The sequence below is a fragment of the Nicotiana attenuata genome, chromosome 1 (assembly GCF_001879085.1).
Source record: "Nicotiana attenuata strain UT chromosome 1, NIATTr2, whole genome shotgun sequence".
Classification (NCBI taxonomy): domain Eukaryota; kingdom Viridiplantae; phylum Streptophyta; class Magnoliopsida; order Solanales; family Solanaceae; genus Nicotiana; species Nicotiana attenuata.
Window position 1 is genome coordinate 81911759 of NC_031989.1, and position 19686 is coordinate 81931444.

At 36.5% G+C, this 19686-nt stretch overlaps 1 protein-coding gene across 1 annotated transcript; it reads left to right on the forward strand.

Moving 5' to 3' along the window:
- Positions 5761-11919, forward strand: LOC109229688 (potassium channel AKT1-like). Its single transcript, XM_019395220.1, has 12 exons — positions 5761-6193; positions 6786-7151; positions 7582-7639; positions 7730-8047; positions 8188-8433; positions 8583-8681; positions 8887-8919; positions 9001-9186; positions 9594-9788; positions 9879-9954; positions 10361-10954; positions 11359-11919. Exons 1-12 carry the CDS (start codon positions 5991-5993, stop codon positions 11628-11630), a joined length of 2646 nt encoding a protein of 881 aa, XP_019250765.1. The 5' UTR covers positions 5761-5990; the 3' UTR covers positions 11631-11919.

The window sequence follows — 19686 nt, forward strand, 5'->3', positions numbered from 1 at the left end:
GAATTCAAGCCAAAGTTCTTCTAAAACTTCCGAAACACGCATTTGGTCAAAAGCCCAACCAAATCACTTTCGAATGACCTGAAATTTTACACACACATCCCAAATCACATAACGAAGCTACAGCAACTCTCGGAATTTCATTCTGACCCTCGGATCAAAATCTCACCTACCAACCCGAATTTGGCAAAAATACTAACTTTGCCAATATAAGCCAAATCCTTCCACGGACTTCCAATATCAATTCCGATCACACTCCTAAGTCATAATTCACCTAACGAAGCTAACCAAATCATAAAAACTCCGATCCGAGCTCATATACAAATAAGTCAACTCTTGGTCAAACCTTTCAAATTTAAAGCTACAACTGAGAACTGTTTCCTTCAAATTCATTTTGATTTTTCCTGAAAACCAAAACCAACGACTTATATCAGTCATAATACATTACACGGGGCAAGTCATGCCCGAGAACTGGCGATCAAAGTGAAAAGCTCAAAATGACCGGTCGGGTCATTACAGTAAAGGACCCCACGCTCATCATACGGCGTGTGTCTCACCTCAACATAGCACTACGTTGTGCAAATCCGGGGTTTCAAACCCTCAAGACATCATTTATAATCATTACTCACCTCAAGCCGGCCAAACTCTAGCTCGCTATGCCCTTTCCTCTCAAATCGACCTCCTCGCGCGTCGAATCTGATCAAAACCACAACGAATACGTCACAATATGCTAAGGAAATAATACCCAATCGAAAACAATCGAAAAATATCAAGAATCTCGAAATTAGCAAAACCCGAGCCCCGGGCCCACTTCTCAAAACTCAGAAATTTTCACATCAACGGGTTCCTTATCTCTCCACGAGTCCATATATATCAAGAACTCTCAAATCCGAGCTCAAATGGCCCATCAAATCCCAATTTAAAATTCAAAAACCCAAGCCCTAGTTTCTTCCCTTTTTCAGTTAAATTCTCATGAATCTCAAGGTTAATCACAATACAATCGTGTTTTTAGTTCATAGAACTTACCTCCAATTAATCCTCTTCGAATCCCTCTTTAATTTCTCCCCAATAGCTCTCAAGGTGCTCAAAAATGGTGGAAAATGACTTAGGTTCGCGGAACAAAATGTTTTATAGCTTCTATCCAGTTCCAGGTTTTTCTTTTAAGCAATCGCGGCCCCAGGCTCGCGATCGCGATGCACAAATTTCCCAGGTCTCAAAATTGGCCTATGCGAACGCAAACGAAGCCCCGCGAACGCGATGACTGGCTCCCCTAACTCAATGCGATCGCACTATCCCTCACGCGATCGCGAAGGCATACCTCACAAGCCTATGCGATCGCAATCCCCTCTACGCGATCGCGTAGAACAAAAACATGCTGCCTCAAATTCCTTCTGTGCGATCGCGAGGGTCCTCCCACGATCGCGAAGACCAAAAATACCCTGCAACAGCTGATGCATTTTCTGCAATTTTCCCAAGTTCAAAACTCCCTGTTAACCATCCAAAATCACCCCGAGGCCCCGGGACCTCAACCAAAAGCACCAACGCATCCTAAAACATCATTCAAACTTGCTCCAATCATCAAAACACCTCAAACAACACCCAAACCATCAAATTACATCGAATTCAAGCCTAAGTTCTTCTAAAACTTTTGAAACACGCATTTGATTAAAAACCTAACCAAATTACCTCCGAATGACCTGAAGTTTTACACACACATCCCAAATCACATAACGAAACTACAACAACTCTCGGAATTTTATCCAACCCTCGGATCAAAATCTCACCTATCAACCGGAAATCGCCAAAATACTAACTTTGCCAATTCAAGCCTAATTCTACTTCGGCCCTCCAAAACCACTTCCAATCACACTCCTAAGTCACAAATCATCCCCCGAAGCTAACCGAATCATCGGAATTCGCATCCGAGCCTTCTAACTCATAAGTCCCCATCCGGTTGACTTTTTCAAACTAAGCCTTCCTTAAAGAGACTAAGTGTCTCATTTCTTACCAAATTCACTCCGAACTCAACCCAATCAACTCAACCACATAAAACATGGATAACGAAGAATAAAGAAGCAGGAATGGGGGAAACGGGGCGGTAACCCATGAGACGACGGGTCGGGTCGTCACAATCTTCCTTTTTACATCACTAGTTTTGGTACAGTACACTAAGGTTGTCTGCTACACAAGCTCTTTAACACTATTCTGTTTACATAAAGATTTTGTCTCATTCATCACAATAATATAAATATTCCAATAGTACCATTTTTGTACAGAAAAAGATCGCTTTGCTTTTTCTTTCTTTGTAAAGTTCTTCTTGCTGTTATTTTGGATTCTGGAAGCGCATATGCAAGTCGTGTGTGTGTATATATATATATATATATATATATATATATATATATATATATATATATATATATATATATTTATTCATAGGATGTTTGGTTGAATTTGTGAAATAAAAAATAAAGGGATAATGCTGAAGAGAAAAGTAAAATAGATTGATTCTAAGCTATCTTTGGTTAGACCAAGTGTAGTTGTAGAACAAAGTTTGGAGTGGTGTCGAAGAATACAGATATTGTATACTTAGTAATTTTGACATGCAAAATTTTGTTTTAGAATTTTGCTTCTTCATGAATCATGATCATGAGGTTATATTAATAAAGGCTTCATAGACAACTAGCTTACTATAGGCATGATTTTGACAGACTTCCATATAATTCTTACTTGATTTCTTAGCTTTAGCTTTGGTTTTAAGAATCTTTTTATATCATTCATTGGTGCCCAAATTTTTCTTTTTTTGATCGGTACTAGTGTACATTATAATTTTCTTTTATAAAAACTATAATTATAATTTATCTTCTTTTGCAGGATGAAGATGAATAAACCAACATAGCTGACAATATGGTTCATTTAATGCTCAAGCTACTAGAAGAAGATTTACTTTTGGGTTGTTATTAGATTAGAAATTATGACCCTGTAGATGCTCTTGTGATTATTTTTAAGTAAGAACATGTGTTTTAGTAGTATTTAGTTTTTGAAAGTATGTAAATACTTAGTGCATCAGTTGTATTGACCTTTGCATATCATATATTAATTTTTATATATATATATATATATATATTTGTGATAGTTTAAAAGAAAATATGATTTGTGTATGTAGCAACTACACATTTATTATTGCTAGCAGTATAACAGAAAATATAATATTGTTGGCAAAAAGTGGTTTGTGCCCACAACAATACGTGTTGCGAAAAGCCTTTATAACAGATTATTAACTACCCTCCTGCTATTTTTTTGCCACAAGGAGTATTGTTGCGAAAAATAATAACAATTTACGCAACAATAATTTTTGTTGCTAAATATTTTTATAAGCCACAAGTGTATTATCAAAATATAATTTATGGCAACAATATTTCTTGTTGCGTTAAGTCAGCTTTTGGCAATGACAATTTTTGTTGTTGCAAAAACTTTTCCCATCAGCATTTATTGCAACAGCATGCAACAACTTTTTTGTTGTTGCCAAAAGTACTTTTCGCAATAATAGTTAATGTATGGCAACGAAAAAAGTTATTGTAAATTCCATACTTTCTTGTAATAGAACTAAATGCATGACCCGACTCGAATAAACATACGACAAAAAATGATGTAAAAGAAATTATAAACATAAGCTTGTAAAATACTTTCTTTAATTTCCTTACCTCCCATTTCAAGAACTCAATAAACATTCTTTCCACTACTTATCTCCAATTACCCTAACAGATAGTACTACATGGGTAATAAATCCTCTAAAACCTTACAACTAACCTTTTGGGATGAATAATATCCTTGAAGCCCTTTCGAAACCACATCAATTAGAATAAAACCACCAATCATATTGGCAGACTTTTCTTTTGAGGTGCAGCCTCCTATTGAACGACTAACATTTACAAACCAAATTTATTAGCCAAAATTCAACAATTCTATAATCTGAAAGTCCGGGAAAAGAACTTTCTTCTTTTTTTGATAGATGAAAATTTATTGACGTAAAAAGGTATAACTTTACAAAGGTACTTTACAAAGGTACTTTGTAAAGTTAGCGTACTATATTATACATTTAACGCCCCTAAAATCAAGCTACTATATTATACATTTAACCCCCCTAAAATCAAGCTAACTATTCACATAAACTAGAAATCTCTTATATACTAAAGAAAGTAGCAGTGTTATCAAAGGCGAAAAGCGCAAAAAAGCTTTAAGGTCCGTTGGGGTTGTAAGCGCAAAGCACAAATAAAGCATGAGCTTTAATGAAAAAGGGCACAACCGGAGAAAAAGTATATATATATATATATATATATATATATATATATATATATATATTTATAGAGACCCAGCGTATGACTGTGATACCAATGAAGCAACACGTTAATCTAAACACATTAGATATCGCATAAATTATAAAACGAGAACTTAATTGTTCGCGTAGCGGAAACAGAGGAAAGAGTGAGCCGCGGCTTGGATTACCAGTGGGCGGTGATTGTCATAGTGTGTGAGCAACCCCAATTCCACAATCTAAAGATTATGTTTAGTCGAACAGAGTGAGAGTGTTTACTGTTTCCAGTATATTTAGAAGTACATAGTATATATACTTATATAGAGATAGCTAGGATTACAGTAATTACTATAAAATTATTGGGCTTTGCCCTAGTGGGCCCTGATAGACTCTATTTCCTAGACAAGGGATATTTAAGTTTTGGGAAACTTACACAAATGTCCCAAATAATTCTCAACTTACCAACCTCTAGCCATTAGTCATAGACTTACCAAAACTAGCCAACAAAAATTAAAAAACCAAATAATAGGGTTCTTTCTCTCAAAGAATCACATGCAAAAATCACCTTCCATATTTTTAAGTGTGATTAGCAACATTAGATACAAGACGGAAAGGAAATTTCATGGACGGGGTAGCAAATAAGGTGATGAAATACAAAAATCTATATAATATTCCAAAAATCTAAACAAAAAAGGAACTTTTCAATGGGTATAGTTGAAATTCATTAAAAATATATAGATAAGTCAATATACAAAATTTGAGGAAGATTGGAGGTGATTTGGACTGGTTTTGTATCAAATTTCGTAATTAAATCGAGTTCAAAAAAGTCTTCTGCGACACATGTATCAAACATGTATCACGCATGTATCACACATACAAATATACATGGATATACATGTGATACACAGTTGATACATATGTGATACACAAATGATACACAGTGTGATACACATATCATTTTTTTTCATGTTCAGCTTTTACTTCGAATTTTCAATTCAAACCACCTCAAAACTTCACCAAATCATCCCAAAAATGATATTCAAGCTCCTTAAGTTGTGCCCAATCTATTCTAATAACACCCACTCAAAACAAAGCAAGAATTTGATATTTTTTGCTACAAATAGCTAATTGGCTAATTTGGCTAATATTAGTAATATTTTATCAATTGACCAATTTTTGTAATGAGCTACTTATAAACGGACATAGCTGGCAATTTCCCTTTTAAGTTTTTCCCTTTTCTTTTAGTTATTACAACTGAATTTCAGGCCGAACGACTTAACCAAAGAAGAGAGAGTAATGGTCAAAAGATCACGAGGAGAAATAGAATATGAGTTGAAATCTTTGACAATAAACGTGATTTAATTATATTATCGAAAAAACTTTATTAATAAAAATATAAAAAAAGGGTGAAGAACCGCAAACCTTCTTAAGTACAATAACTGAATTTGAGGCTAAACCAAAGAAGAGAGAGAGAAATGAGGAATCAGAACACGACTCGGGAGAATGTTATCTTCAATAAACACAAGGTTAAGTATATATATATATATATATATACCATGAAAAACGAAAAAGATGACGGCAATCTAATAAAAACCCAGAAAAGGCGGTGGAAGAGCCCGGCGGCCGGTGGTCGGGCAAAGAACTAAGAATATATAGATAACAGAGCCGCCAATGTTGTAGTATGAGAATGGGCAGAGAAAAATGGGCAGAAAAGATATGCGGATTCATTAATGAGAAAGAAATAGAAAGAGAGAATTACATAGATGATAAAAGCTCCCACTATAGTTTTACTAGTGGAATTCTTCCTTCTCTTGGTGCCCATCATAGTAATCGCAGAATTAAACTCCGTCGCTACATTATCTCCCCCTCCAATCCCCGTTACAGGTTTGCTTATAATTCATTCACGTGGGAAAACTTTCTATTTTATGATTCTATGCGTTCCTTTGCATGTGTTTGTACAAAATAATGTTGCTTACAATTTCATTTTTCCTCTTAAATAATTTTGCTTACAATAAGTTTGTTCTTTGTTCTTGTTATTCTTTTCATGGGGTTGTGTAATAGTGAAATTCCATTTTTTATGTTTGAATTGTAGATGATTTTGATGTTACATTACTGCGGCAGAAGTAAATTGGCAATGCCATTCTCTCCTTTTTCTCATATTCCATCTTTCTTGAATTTCTTGTATAGTGATTTAAGCCTTATAGTGTTCTTCCAATTCCGAAACTTGCACTTAATAGTGTAACTTATGTAATTGTTAATCTATAAACTATGTTCTGAACAAATAATAAAATAATGTCCTGAAATGAGTCCCATAGGTCAACTTGACAATTTTAAATTAAATCAGGTCAAGTACAGAGGTATTATGTTATTTCAAAAGCAAATATAAAGTTGTGTTCTGAATATATGCTTGTATGTTTTAGAATTTTGTTGATTTGTTGATTTAAGCCCATATGACTTAACTGAAGTTATAATGCAGGGCTTGGGATGCATTTCTGGTGCTTCTCGTGTTCTACACAGCATGGGCGTCGCCTTTTCAGTTTGGATTTCTAGACAGACCTCGAGGACCTATTGCCATCATAGATAACATAGTTAATGGATTTTTTGCCTTTGATATTATCCTGACATTCTTTGTTGCCTATCTTGATAAATCAACTTACAGTATGATTGATGACCCAAAGTTGATCGCTTGGAGGTATACGAGTTCCGGGTTTGTTTTTGATGTGATATCCACTGTCCCCTCGGAACTTGTTCGGAAAGCATTGCCCCACTCTTTTCAATCATATGGATACTTCAGTATGCTTCGTCTCTGGCGTCTTAGAAGAGCCAGTGCCATGTTTGCAAGGTAAGACCCCTCTTTATTTGCAGAGCTACTTAACTTTCCATTTGATTTGTTCTTAATGATTTTCCAATTGCAGTTATCAGACCAATGCCCGCTCCTTGGTGGTCCAACGTAACACAAGAAAGAACGAATTGCATACTTATATCTTTTAAATACTAGGAGTATTGGCTTTCCTCATGGTGCTTCTTTTAGCAATTGAGTTGCATATTCAACTTTCTATGTTAATCTTGTTATCTTGATCTATGGGATTTTTCGGTCTAACACATTGTGAATTGTCCTGTTCCAATCTACTTGCATCACACTCTTATAATAGTTTAGGACGTGAAGGCAATTATCATCACTTATGCTTTGACAAAATCTCTTACTTTAGCAATAAATTTGGTGATTAGGTTCCAAGATAAATAGCTGATGATATGCTGTTCTTTTGCTGTAGATTGGAGAAAAACAGGAAGTTCAGTTACTTTGGGGTTCGAGTACTGAAGCTTATATGTGTAAGTCTTTCAAGCAATAAGTGGTATTTGCTTGTAAAGACCTGAATGGCGATTTACTTTACCATAACACACTTTGGATATTTTTTGCAGGTGACTCTTTTCGCAGTTCATTGTGCTGGCTGTTTCTACTATCTTCTTGCTGCTCGGAAAAAAGACCCGACTAAAACATGGCTTTCACTTGCCATGGGAAATTTCCATGACAGGAGCATCTGGGATCTCTATGTAATGTGTATATATTGGTCCATTACAACGCTTACAACAACTGGCTATGGGGATTTGCATGCTGTTGCTACAGAGGAGATGATATTCACCATGATTTACATGCTATTCGACCTCGGGTTGACTGCTTATCTCATTGGAAACATGACCAACTTGGTTGTCCATGGAACCAGTAAGACTAGGAAATTTGTGAGTAGATTCCAATGCATTAATTGGAAAAGCGTTTCTAAAATATCAGTGACGCTTTCTTGTCATGCTAGCATAAGTTTGTAACAATTTCTGGCATTCTTTCACAAGGATTTATCTCTGATGATTGTTTTGTTGCACAGAGGGATACTGTTCAAGCTGCTTCAAGCTTTGCACAAAGGAATAATTTGCCGGTTCACCTTCAAGATCAGATGCTATCTCACTTGTGTTTGAGGTACAGAACGGACTCGGAAGGTCTACAGCAGCAAGAAACTCTTGAAACACTACCCAAAGCTATTCGATCTAGCATTTCACATTATCTGTTCTATTCAATTGTGGATAAGGTGTACTTATTCCACGGTGTATCAAATGACTTACTTTTTCAACTGGTAAATCCCGTTGGTCTTGAGGCTTCATTAAATTTCACCCTACTGGGCAATACTCTAACCTATAACAAAATGTTGTTCAGTTGTTCAAGTAATTTCATTGATAATACTCATAGGATTTGGTTTCTTCTCTGTGATTTTATTGTGTTCAGGTTGCTGAGATGAAAGCCGAGTATTTCCCCCCAAGAGAGGATGTCATTTTGCAAAATGAAGCGCCTACAGATTTTTATATTCTGGTAACTGGAGCAGTGGTAAGCCGAGTATATCCCCCATGATATCTTCTGTTCGCTTTCCTTGATAATGAAAATTTTTCGTACATATACTACTCAACAAAAAATTCCTCTGGGCGATCCACTTTTACTCAATTTTTGCTGTTAAACAGGCATATCATCTATTCTTTTCTTGCCCATTTTATTGCTGTAAGTGAATCTCTTAATAATCACATCTTCCTTACAGGAACTTATTTCACACAGGAATGGGATGGAACAGGTAAGTTTCTCTAGCTTAGGACTTAAAGCGTTACTGCTGTCCTGAGCTTTAATTCTTATTTGGTGGATAATTTTTATGCAGGTGATTGGCGAGTTGAAGACGGGTGACGTTTGTGGAGAAGTAGGTGTCCTTTGCTATAGACCTCAACTTTTTACAGTTCGAACCAAAAGAACATCCCAACTGCTACGTTTGGATCGTACTTCCTTTTTCAACATCGTTAAAGCAAATATAGGAGATGGGACAATAATCATGAACAATCTCCTTCAGGTGAATAGACTCTTTTAATAGTATTTAGGAGACTGTTTAAATAATCCCATATATACTAATGCAGAAAGCAGGTTGGTAGTAACTTTTTATGGCTATAGATTTAACTTCCATTACTCCTGAACCTTTCATTGTATAGTCCTTTGATATAGTTACCAAGCTGTCACGACTTTGACTTCTGTGATAATACTCAGCTGCGAGTGGAATTCGATATTTTTCATCGTGTTGCAGTCTTTGCTTGAATTTATTTTTGGAATCTCAAGAGCAAGAATTTTTTCCTTATGGAAGTGTCTTGGCGAAGATTTTTTGACCTTTATCAGCTTTACTCTCAACTAGAATAAAAAGGCTGGAGTATTATTTTGATATGCGGATGCTGTTCTAACTTTAAACAATGATCTTTTTGGTTGCAGCATTTGAAAGAGCAAAGGGACCCAATTATGATAGCAGTATTAGCAGATATAGAACACATGTTGGCTCAGGGAAGAATGGACATACCTCTCAGCTTATGTTTCGCAGCAAACAGAGGAGATGATCTTTTGTTGCGCCAATTGCTTAAAAGGGGTACCGATCCTAATGAATCTGATAGCAATGGACGTACAGCGTTGGTATGACTCCTCTCTATTTCTCATTAACCACTTGACCAGAATAATATTTATGTTTGGAGGTTGAAAATCATTATGCATATTATGATGCAGCATATAGCAGCTTCAAATGGAAATGTTGAATGTATTCTTCTACTTCTCGACTTTGGAGCAGATCCAAATAGAAAAGGTACTCTTTCCATTTGTATACCACAAAGGAAATTGCATGGTCTGTTTCTTTTGGAAAATCATACTTTGTGTTTGGGAAATTATGGATATATATTACTAGTTTACAAAGTTAACACGGGCCATTAATCTACGTTTGCATTCAATTACTCCAATGACCTCAACTGTGTATCGAAGGGGCAGTTTTATCCTTTGCTTCCTTTAACATAAATATTTACATCTGCCGTCCTTCAATTTATATACCCAGCTATGATCTTGATAGTTCTCTGTTTATGGATATTTAAGCACTAGCGCCTGCCCATTTTTGAGTAGAGCATCACTCCCAAATTTGCAACTGTATTATAAATTCAACTTAAGATTGTGTCACTTTTTCTTTCTGATAAAACAGCTAATTTATGTCATGAAAGCAGATTCTGAAGGAAATGTGCCTTTGTGGGATGCAATGGTGGGGAAGCACGAAGCTGCAATAAAATTGCTTGTGGACAACGGTGCAAAGATATCTTCAGGAGATGTTGGTCAGTTTGCTTGCTTTGCGGTGGAGCAAGGCAGCCTAAACTTGCTCAAGGGGATTATCAAGTATGGAGGTGATGTCACCCTTCTTAACAGCCTAGGCACGACAGCAATGCACACTGCTATTTCTGAGGAGAATGTGGAAATAGTTAAATACCTACTGGAACAACGAACTGACATTGATAAAGTAGATGTTCACGGTTGGACACCAAGAGCATTGGCTGAATATCAGGGCCATGAAGAGATAAAGGAGCTTTTCAACTTGATGCAACCAAGTAGTAATACAGAAGCCAATGTCTCTCCTCCTGAAATGCCTGGTGCTCCCTACCTTAAGAAGTATCAGAGCGACCCCATGATTCGCCTCTCGACTCCTGAGGAAACAGCATCACTAGCTAGAGAAAATGGCTCGTCCAACGGCAGATTGAGGAGAAGGGCTAGTTTCTATCAGAATTCACTGATGGGGTTTATGTCAGCACGCCAGAGACACCATGAAGGTGAGTACAACTGTAAATTTGGAAGCATCACTAGTTCATAAGTACATCTCTCAATATTTGGGAAATTTTCTTATCTATAATTATAGGTATAGGATTTAGCGTCGAGCCATCTAAATAACAAACTAGGATTACAACTAACCACTTTCATCATATCCAAATTAGTCATAACGACGGTCAACTATATATCTATGTTACAGAATAGTCTTTCTCGGTCAACTATATATCTATGTTACAGAATAGTCTCTCTGTTATACACCACTTTTACCTCCTAGTAGGTCTCAGCTTGATAAAGTTTTGGAAGGATTTTGGTTAAAAGTTTTGTGAATCTTATAATACTTGAGGTAGATTCGGAATCTTGAACTGATTTTGTTTGAAATTAATTATTTATTACGGAAACTTGGCAGGAGGAGGTGGCCTAAGTTATTCTTCAACTAAAGTTGCAAATGCAAGAATTCCAGAGAGGATAACCATCAGTTGTCCAGAGAAAGGTGATATAGGTGGTAGGGTTGTGCTTTTGCCGAATTCAGTTCAAGAGCTACTTGATATTGGTGCTAAAAAATTTGGTCTCTCTCTCACCAAAGTACTAACTGAAGATGGAGCACTTATTGAAGACATTGCTGTGATAAGAGATGGAGATCATCTAGTTCTTGCTGGTGATGGTGCTTCAGAAAATTAATCATATAAAATTAATTTTGAGCTTATTCTCATGGGAATGATACATGGTGGAACTAATGATAGAGATGTAGGACGGGTTATATGAGTTCAACTAAACCCATTACTTTTGGTTCGACTTGTATATACGTATGCAAAAAGGATGAAAATGCATACACATATTATAAGATCCTCTGGGTGGAGCGAACTTTACCTATCCCATTCATTGATCTTCCTTCTAGTTTCTTTATTTGAAAAAAACAGAAATGAACGAAAACTTAAAGAGGTGAAAAGCAAATATAAAATTTAACATATTATACCTCGAAGTAAATACAGAAACTTCATTGAGGACCTGAATTCTTTTACTATGCGATTTAATAATGTTTATTAGTCCGTGATATAGCAAATTTGGACTTGCTTGTCGAAGAGAGATTTTATTGAAAACTTTTGTTAGAGCTTCGAAGAAATATTGCCCTCATTGACACGAAAAAAAGAAGAAATACAAATACCTCACCCTTCAATAAGTAAATTTTAGGAAAAGATCGCAATATGATAGAGGATATATAAAATCATAGTCTAGTGATTTATCAAGGAGGTGGTGAGTAGTGCATTTCTTATCTTCCTATCCATTTAACGTAATGCCGTTTTAAAATTAATGCATTGGTAGTTTGTTATGCTAATTAGTGTATTGTTTATGTTCTATGAAAAAGTTTATTGTACCTAATAAGAAGAAGTAATAATTATTGAGAAAATGGCACTGTATAGCCGCTCTCAAAATAATAGCCAAAAAATATATACTTTTTGTATATATATACATTATGTATGTTATATACAAAACTTATACAAATTTAATACACTTTTTCTGCTACCGAATGTAAATAGTTTCTGGCAATGAGTAAAACTGATAATATCCCATAATTATTCGATTTATATACTTTATATCAACTAGTATCTATAAACGTGCGTTGCACGTTAATAATGGCACATGATGGTTTAAATATTTATTTATATGAAAGAACAATAAAATTTAATTAGTGAGAGAAATTTTATATAATAATACTACAACAATCGTCTAAATGCCGAAAAATATTGTTACATTAGCATAATATGTGAATTCAAAATAAAAGGACATCATCAGAACTTACACAGATGATCAATTTTAGTCATGTTAAGTAGATAATTATGTTTTATAGTTTAAAGATATCTAATATGATGGTATCTTACCGAACACTTCTTCATAGACGATATTTTTTTTGTATCAGAACCAAATCATCTTTTATTGGATGCTCTTCTTCGTTTCCGACACGAAGCAAGAAGTCACTGAATGTTGGATCTGTTCTCACTTTTATATTTCTTGTCATTTGAATTTTTTTTCATTTGACGTCATACGTATAATTTTGGCAAGCTAGCTTTTACAGTTCTGCTTTGGTCAATTTTGGAACTACTGATCGTACTTAACAGAAATTACCTCCCAAACTATTACTTTTCCACCAAACGGTTCATCGATATCCAATATATCTCTAAAATTCTGGGCGATTGTTTCGATTGTTTGACGCTTAGCCAAAAGCGCATCATCCCATATTATCACTTTTGCTTTCCTTATTAATTTAGCACTATTGCTCTGCTTTGATATATCTGTGATGGTTATTTCAGTCATTTGAAGAGGTGTATCAAATCTAAAGTGAGTTATACGACCTCATAATAAAATCGTTACTGGTACACCACTTGTTCTTATTGCTAACAATATCATGTATCTGGATCTGATATGTGCAAGTAATGCATAACATATGAATATTATTTCGATTCCGCCAGAGGCATCTACAAAGGATAATTCCGCTATACCAGAGTCAACTTTTTATAATATAATCTTGAAAGCTTATTCTTGTCCAGGATTTAGCTTTGATTGTGCTTCTTCAAACGCTTGTATGGCCTTCTTAATATTATACTAATCTTTTTTACTTTGTGATCAATTTTTTCTAATCTCTAACACTCTTTTTATGGAAAATTTATGTACCCTAAAATTATTATTTTTTTAAAATTGAAAAATAATTTTACTCATATGATGAATTTAAAAAATAATTTAATTGGATTCTCTTGCCAAATAATTAATTGAAAGATTTGATTATTTGGTTTTAACACAAAATATATTTTATTTTCTGTTGTTTTAGATTCTTTAATATTAGTTCATCTCATGTTTGAATATTCAACCGTAATCATAATTTTATCCACCACAAATTTTATTTTCAAAGAGCAAAAAAGATCGATCTGACATTCTATTATTAGATCTTTATGTTTGCAAAATCGTTAGTGGTATTGACTCTCATCAACTTTTTTCTTTTTTTCCTTACACATTTATATTCTTAAAAAATTTCTTAGTAGTTCTTTAATAATAGGGTATATTTTTCTATATTACACGAAAAATTAATAATAAAAAATATTAATTGAGTAAAAAAGCAGTTCAAAAATAATATAATTAATATATTATTGTGGAACATATTTTTCTCAATTTCAACGCTTTATGCAGTCCTGTAGGCATATAAATTTTACTTAAAATTAAATCCATAAAATAATTTGGACTATATTTTAAATTCAAGAAAAATTAGTCCAAATAAATATTATGGGCTAATATATAAATTAATTAATTATATAAGTCCAATACATATGGGTTAAATAAATAAGTCTTAATCCATTGGGCTAGCCCTTAGTTTGGCTAAAATGACGAGCCCACTTCATCAAGCCCAATATGTAATCTTCCTAGAGGCCCAGTTTGGTGCCACGTGTCAAATGACGTAGCGCGCCAAGTCAAGCGGAAGAGCCAATAGGATCATGACACGTGTCAAAATGACAAGGCATGCCCAGTCACACTGAAAGGCCAATGAAATCGCGCCATGTGTGCAAGTGACATGTTCTGGCCAATCAAATGCGGCCATGTCACACTTCAATTTGATTGGTCGGAAAGAGTTTGTTCTTATCATGACTCCTCCCTTCCACAACTATAAATAGGGGTCTTCATAACTCAGAAAAGACACCGGAAGTTATAACAAGAAGCAAGAAAGAGCTCGTGGATCAAACGCTGCAAATTCCTCCACAAGTTTCAAGCTTCAAGTTCAAGTTCAAGTTCAAAGTTCAAGAAATCAAGTTCAGGCTCAAGAACGAAGAACAATTCAAGTATTCAAGATCAAGAACGAAGTCAAATTAAATACAAGGCGTTCAAGATCAAGGCTACTTGTTCGTGATACAATTCGTGGCAACAATCAAAGTGTTCGCAACGGATAAATCAAATTCAAATTCAAGATCAATCTCAAAGGCCCTTGAATTTATACTAGAAAAGTAGAATCAGAGGAATCATAGAGATTGTAACACTCAAATATTCGAAATAAAAATACTACGATTGTTGCAATATTTTTCGGCTTGATTTTATTTTCTTGACGCAAATTTATTATCTAAAATATCTGGCATGCCCAGTGGGACAATCTCTACCTCTCATATCAACTTTTCAATCACCAAAGTCCAAGAACATTGAAATGGCTTCAAAGAAAATCAACTCCGGTTCAACTTCCACCAAGGCTGCTAACTCCAGGTTCTATGCTGATGTGAAAAGCATCCTCGATGTCACCTTCGGAAGCTTCGGACCAGTTACGAGGAGCAAAGCAAGCTCTCTAGGACAACAAGCACCCCAAGTGCCATCCGCATCGACCCTTGTTTTCAGATCTTCATCCTCAAAAGGAGCAAGATCTTCCACAAAAGCATCTGAAGGAGGAAGCGATGTTGCTGAAAAGATCAAATAGAATCCTGCTCTGCTTGACCTCTCCGAATCCAAGCACTCTGTTGTGAAGGAAGATGATGATGCTTCAAGTGATGGATCCTCCCCACTTACACCACATAGCGTGAGCCAATCAAGGATCAATCTGTGTGAAAATCCATGCTACTCTCCGTCGTCCACGAAAATCATGCAAGCCATGGTGACAAACACTTCATCTATGGAAGAGTAGTTGGCAAATTTGACGGAAGCAATCACTGGCTTGACCAAATGCATGCAAAATCAAGAGGCTAGAATTGACAAGCTAACAGACAGGGCAAGAATCTTGATGGAAGAAGAATCCACCCATGCACCCGGCAAGCTCCCAGAGGTTCTAGAGAGTGACTCTCCCCCAAGACAAGCAGCATCCACTAAGGCTATCCCTGTCTCATCTGAAGGGATGATTCCAATCGATCAATTGAAGGAGTTCATTGAAGGAACCATTAAGAACAAATATGAAGTTGCTGCCAAATCCTCCCTTACATATGCAAAGTCGTACACTGCAAGGGTCGATATGTTGAAGATGCCTGCTGGCTATCAACCTCCGAAGTTTCAACAGTTTGATGGTAAAGGTAACCCAAAGCAACATGTTGCGCACTTCGTGGAGACGTTCAACAATGTTGGGACTTATGGAGATTACCTCATCAAGCAGTTTGTCCGCTCGCTAAAAGGAAATGCTTTTGACTGGTACACGGACCTCGAGGCATGATCTATGGATAGCTGGGATCAACTAGAGCAAGAGTTACTCAATCGCTTTTATAGTACGAGACGTACTGTGAGTATGATAGAACTTACAAATACTCGTCAACGAAAGGGGGAACCAGTTATCGACTTTATCAATCGGTGGAGGAATGCAAGCCTCAGCTGCAAAGACAGGCTTAGTGAAGCTTAGGCATAGAGATGTGCATCCAAGGCATGCATTGGGGATTGCGCTACATCTTGCAAGGTATCAAGACTGGAACATTTGAAGAACTTGCAACTCGTGCCCATGACATGGAATTGAGCATGGCCTGCGCTGGAAATGAAAGGCTGCCCATCTATGAACCTCACAAAGGGAATGACAAGCAAGAAGTCAGGAAGTGGGGAAAGTTCGTACCCATGTCTGAAAGCAAAGAAGCTATGAATGTCAACACGTCACCTATGAAGTTCACGACGAAGGTGAGCAAGAAGCAGAGTATGAAATCCACTTCTTTTCACGATAAGCCAAGTGGAAAGTTGACTCTAAAAGAGATGCAAGAGAAAGAGTACCCATTTCTAGATTTCGATGTGCCAGCTATTTTTGAAGAACTCCTTGAGTTAAATCTCATTGAGCTTCCAAATATGAAGCGACTAAATGAAGCTGGGAAAACAAATGACCCAAATTACTGCAAATACCATCGACTTGTGAGCCACCCTCTGGAGAAGTGCTTTGTCTTCAAGGACAAAGTCATGGACTTGGCTCGCGAAAAGAAGATCGTGCTTGAATATGAGAAAGCAAGCGCGAACCAAGTCTCTATCACCTTTGGCTCAGTCAATCTAGATGAGTTATGCAGTTTAAAAGGAATCAAAAATGAAGAATTACTGGAGAACAACAAAGTTGAAGACGATCAACCTGATGATGATGAAGGTTGGACGTTGGTGACTCGTCGTACGCGCCACAAAAGGAGCCCACAAAAAGAATCGGTAGAACAACCAACAAGGAAGATGATGGTAAAAAGACCAATGAAAAAGTATCTAGTTAGGCATTTGAAGAAAGCAAAAGTGGAGATACACCACCCTCAAAAGCCACGACATACAGTGACCTTGGAGGATTTCTTGCCTTCTTGGTTTTGCATGAAGATTTCCCGGGATCGTGTTGAGGCCTCTTGTTGCAATGCTGACAAAGGGGAAGGAAAGAGTGATGACATACTGATAGATCTTAAATACTCTTGCCTTATGTTTTGATAATCTAACAAACTTACTGTTGAGAACTAGATAGGGAACCTGACTTACTTGAATTGCTGCAAGCTTTAACGGATTCCAGCTAAAGTACAAAGTCAATTGGACACATCTGGAAATGAAGTGACTAACGGCACTGTTTCTGCCGCACTGCACTGCACTGTCCGCCCACTCATTCTCTAACCAAACAAAGTACTCACATCACATCAAGTGATGTGATTAAGATGTACCCACAATGAGCTTTATACAAAACATGACTGGAAGGCTTCTATTTCTTATTCAAGCGTCTTGCAAATACAGAGAAATCATCCTCTCAAGCTTGAAGAACAAGGTTGAACGCCACTACGGACCAATTCCTAAAAGGATAGATTGTTGTTGTCCTAGTTGAGTTGTAACTTTGTCATTGTACTTACTGTATCTCCTAAACTGCTTACCTAGAAGCATTTTGATTAGGAATCCTCTTGTAAATCTGTAAACTCCTTAAGTTTATGTTGTGACTAGATTTAGCCATAAGGAAAAGTCTTTGTAATCGTAGAGTTACAAAATGGCTTGTGGCGATAGCATCACAAGTTAGAAAAAGCCTTTGTAACTAGGATAGTCACAAAGTGGCTTGTGGTAAAGGTACCACAAGTTAGTTGAGTAAATCCTTTGCAATAGGAAGTATTGTAAAGTGGCTTGTAATAGGTACAATACAAGTTGGTGAAGTTAAAAGCCTACAGGTGTAGGTCGTGATTTTTTTGATCCCCTTGTGTGGGATTTTTCCACGTAAAAATCCTCTGCCTTATTTACATACTGTTTTATTAAGTACTTTCAGTAGAACCTTGTAGAAGAACAGGTACTCTACGATTTGGTGGACCCATACAAACTAACAATTGGTATCAGAGCAGGTTCCTCCTATCAGGCTAACACCTAGGAAGGATCCTCATGGCGGCTCCACTAAATTTTGAAGAAGGTCAATCCATATACCAACCTCCCAAGTTTGATGGAAAATGCTATTGGTAGTGGAAAGCTAGAATGCACGATTTCATCATGGCTGAGGATTGTGAGCTATGGGATATCATTTGTGATGGTCCTTATGTTCCAATCAAGGTACTAGATGAACTTCCATTTTCAATAAAAAAACTAGCAAAGAATACACTGAAGAAGACAAGAAAGCTATGGAGAAGAATTTTTGTGCCAAGAATATTCTAGTATATGGAATGGAACCTAAAGAGTATGACAGAATCTCTACCTGCGACACTGCAAAGGAAATATGGGAGGCTTTGCAAAAAGCTCATGAAGGAACTACACAAGTAAAACAAGACAAACCTAACACTGGTGATAGTTCCATGATGGTAGTTGAAGGCGAGGAGATTGGATATGACTCAACGTTCGCTTTGATGGCTCAATCAGATGATGATGAAGATAATGGCGACAAAGAGGTAAACTTCAGGTATGTTCAGAGAAATCTGAAATCCTATTCTCCAAAAAAACTCATGTGTTTAGCTGATGTTTTAATTACTGCCTTTTGTAGTCTTGCGGAGGATAGGGATTCCTTAATCTTAGAACTAGAAGAATCTAAACGTACTAGAGAAGACTTAGTGGATGCAGTTACTGTCATAAGAAAACCACTGAAATTCTCAGAAAAGAAAAGAGCGATCTGTTGACAGAAATTGCAGACCAAAGGGAAACAACAGTAAAACCATCGACTAAGTCAAAACCTGAAAGTTCTGAAAGAGGAAAGGAGATAGCAAGTGAGGAATACCTTAGGCTTGAAGATGAGGTGAAAGCTTTGAGACGTACGATGAGTGCTGAAATTGAGAAAAACGAGTTCCTCCAAGCAAATTTAGAAAAAGTAATGAATGATCTTGAAAGGTCTCTAAAGTGGACCTGGTCCTCAAAAATTACCACTGCTTTGCTTACTAATGATAGTAAAAAGGGCAGAGAACAAGGTTCCAAAGGGAGAAAACCTCTCACAACCCTCACAGTAAGAGCGTCACTGTATCTGATAACTGGCCTCGTACCCAATGTGGGAACACTGGGCGCTTCAAGGAAGGTGTCCATGCCAGGAATCAATCAGTTTAGAAAGACAAAGTGGCTGCTGAAACCGTGACCACAAAAGAGGGACCAGGTTCTACTCACAAAAAACGCACATTACCTACATGGACAAAGAGAGCTCTTATTCATCCTCTTGCTTACTACAAGGGACCCAAACTTATTTGGGTTCCTAAAACTAACTCCTAAATCTCTTGTGCAAGGAACAGTGAAAGGAAGCGGTCAACAATGGTTCATGGATAGTGGATGTTCAAAATACATGACTGGGAACACCACAGACTTTCTTTCACTAAAAGCGCTGCAAGGAGGGAGTGTATCCTTTGGTAATGGC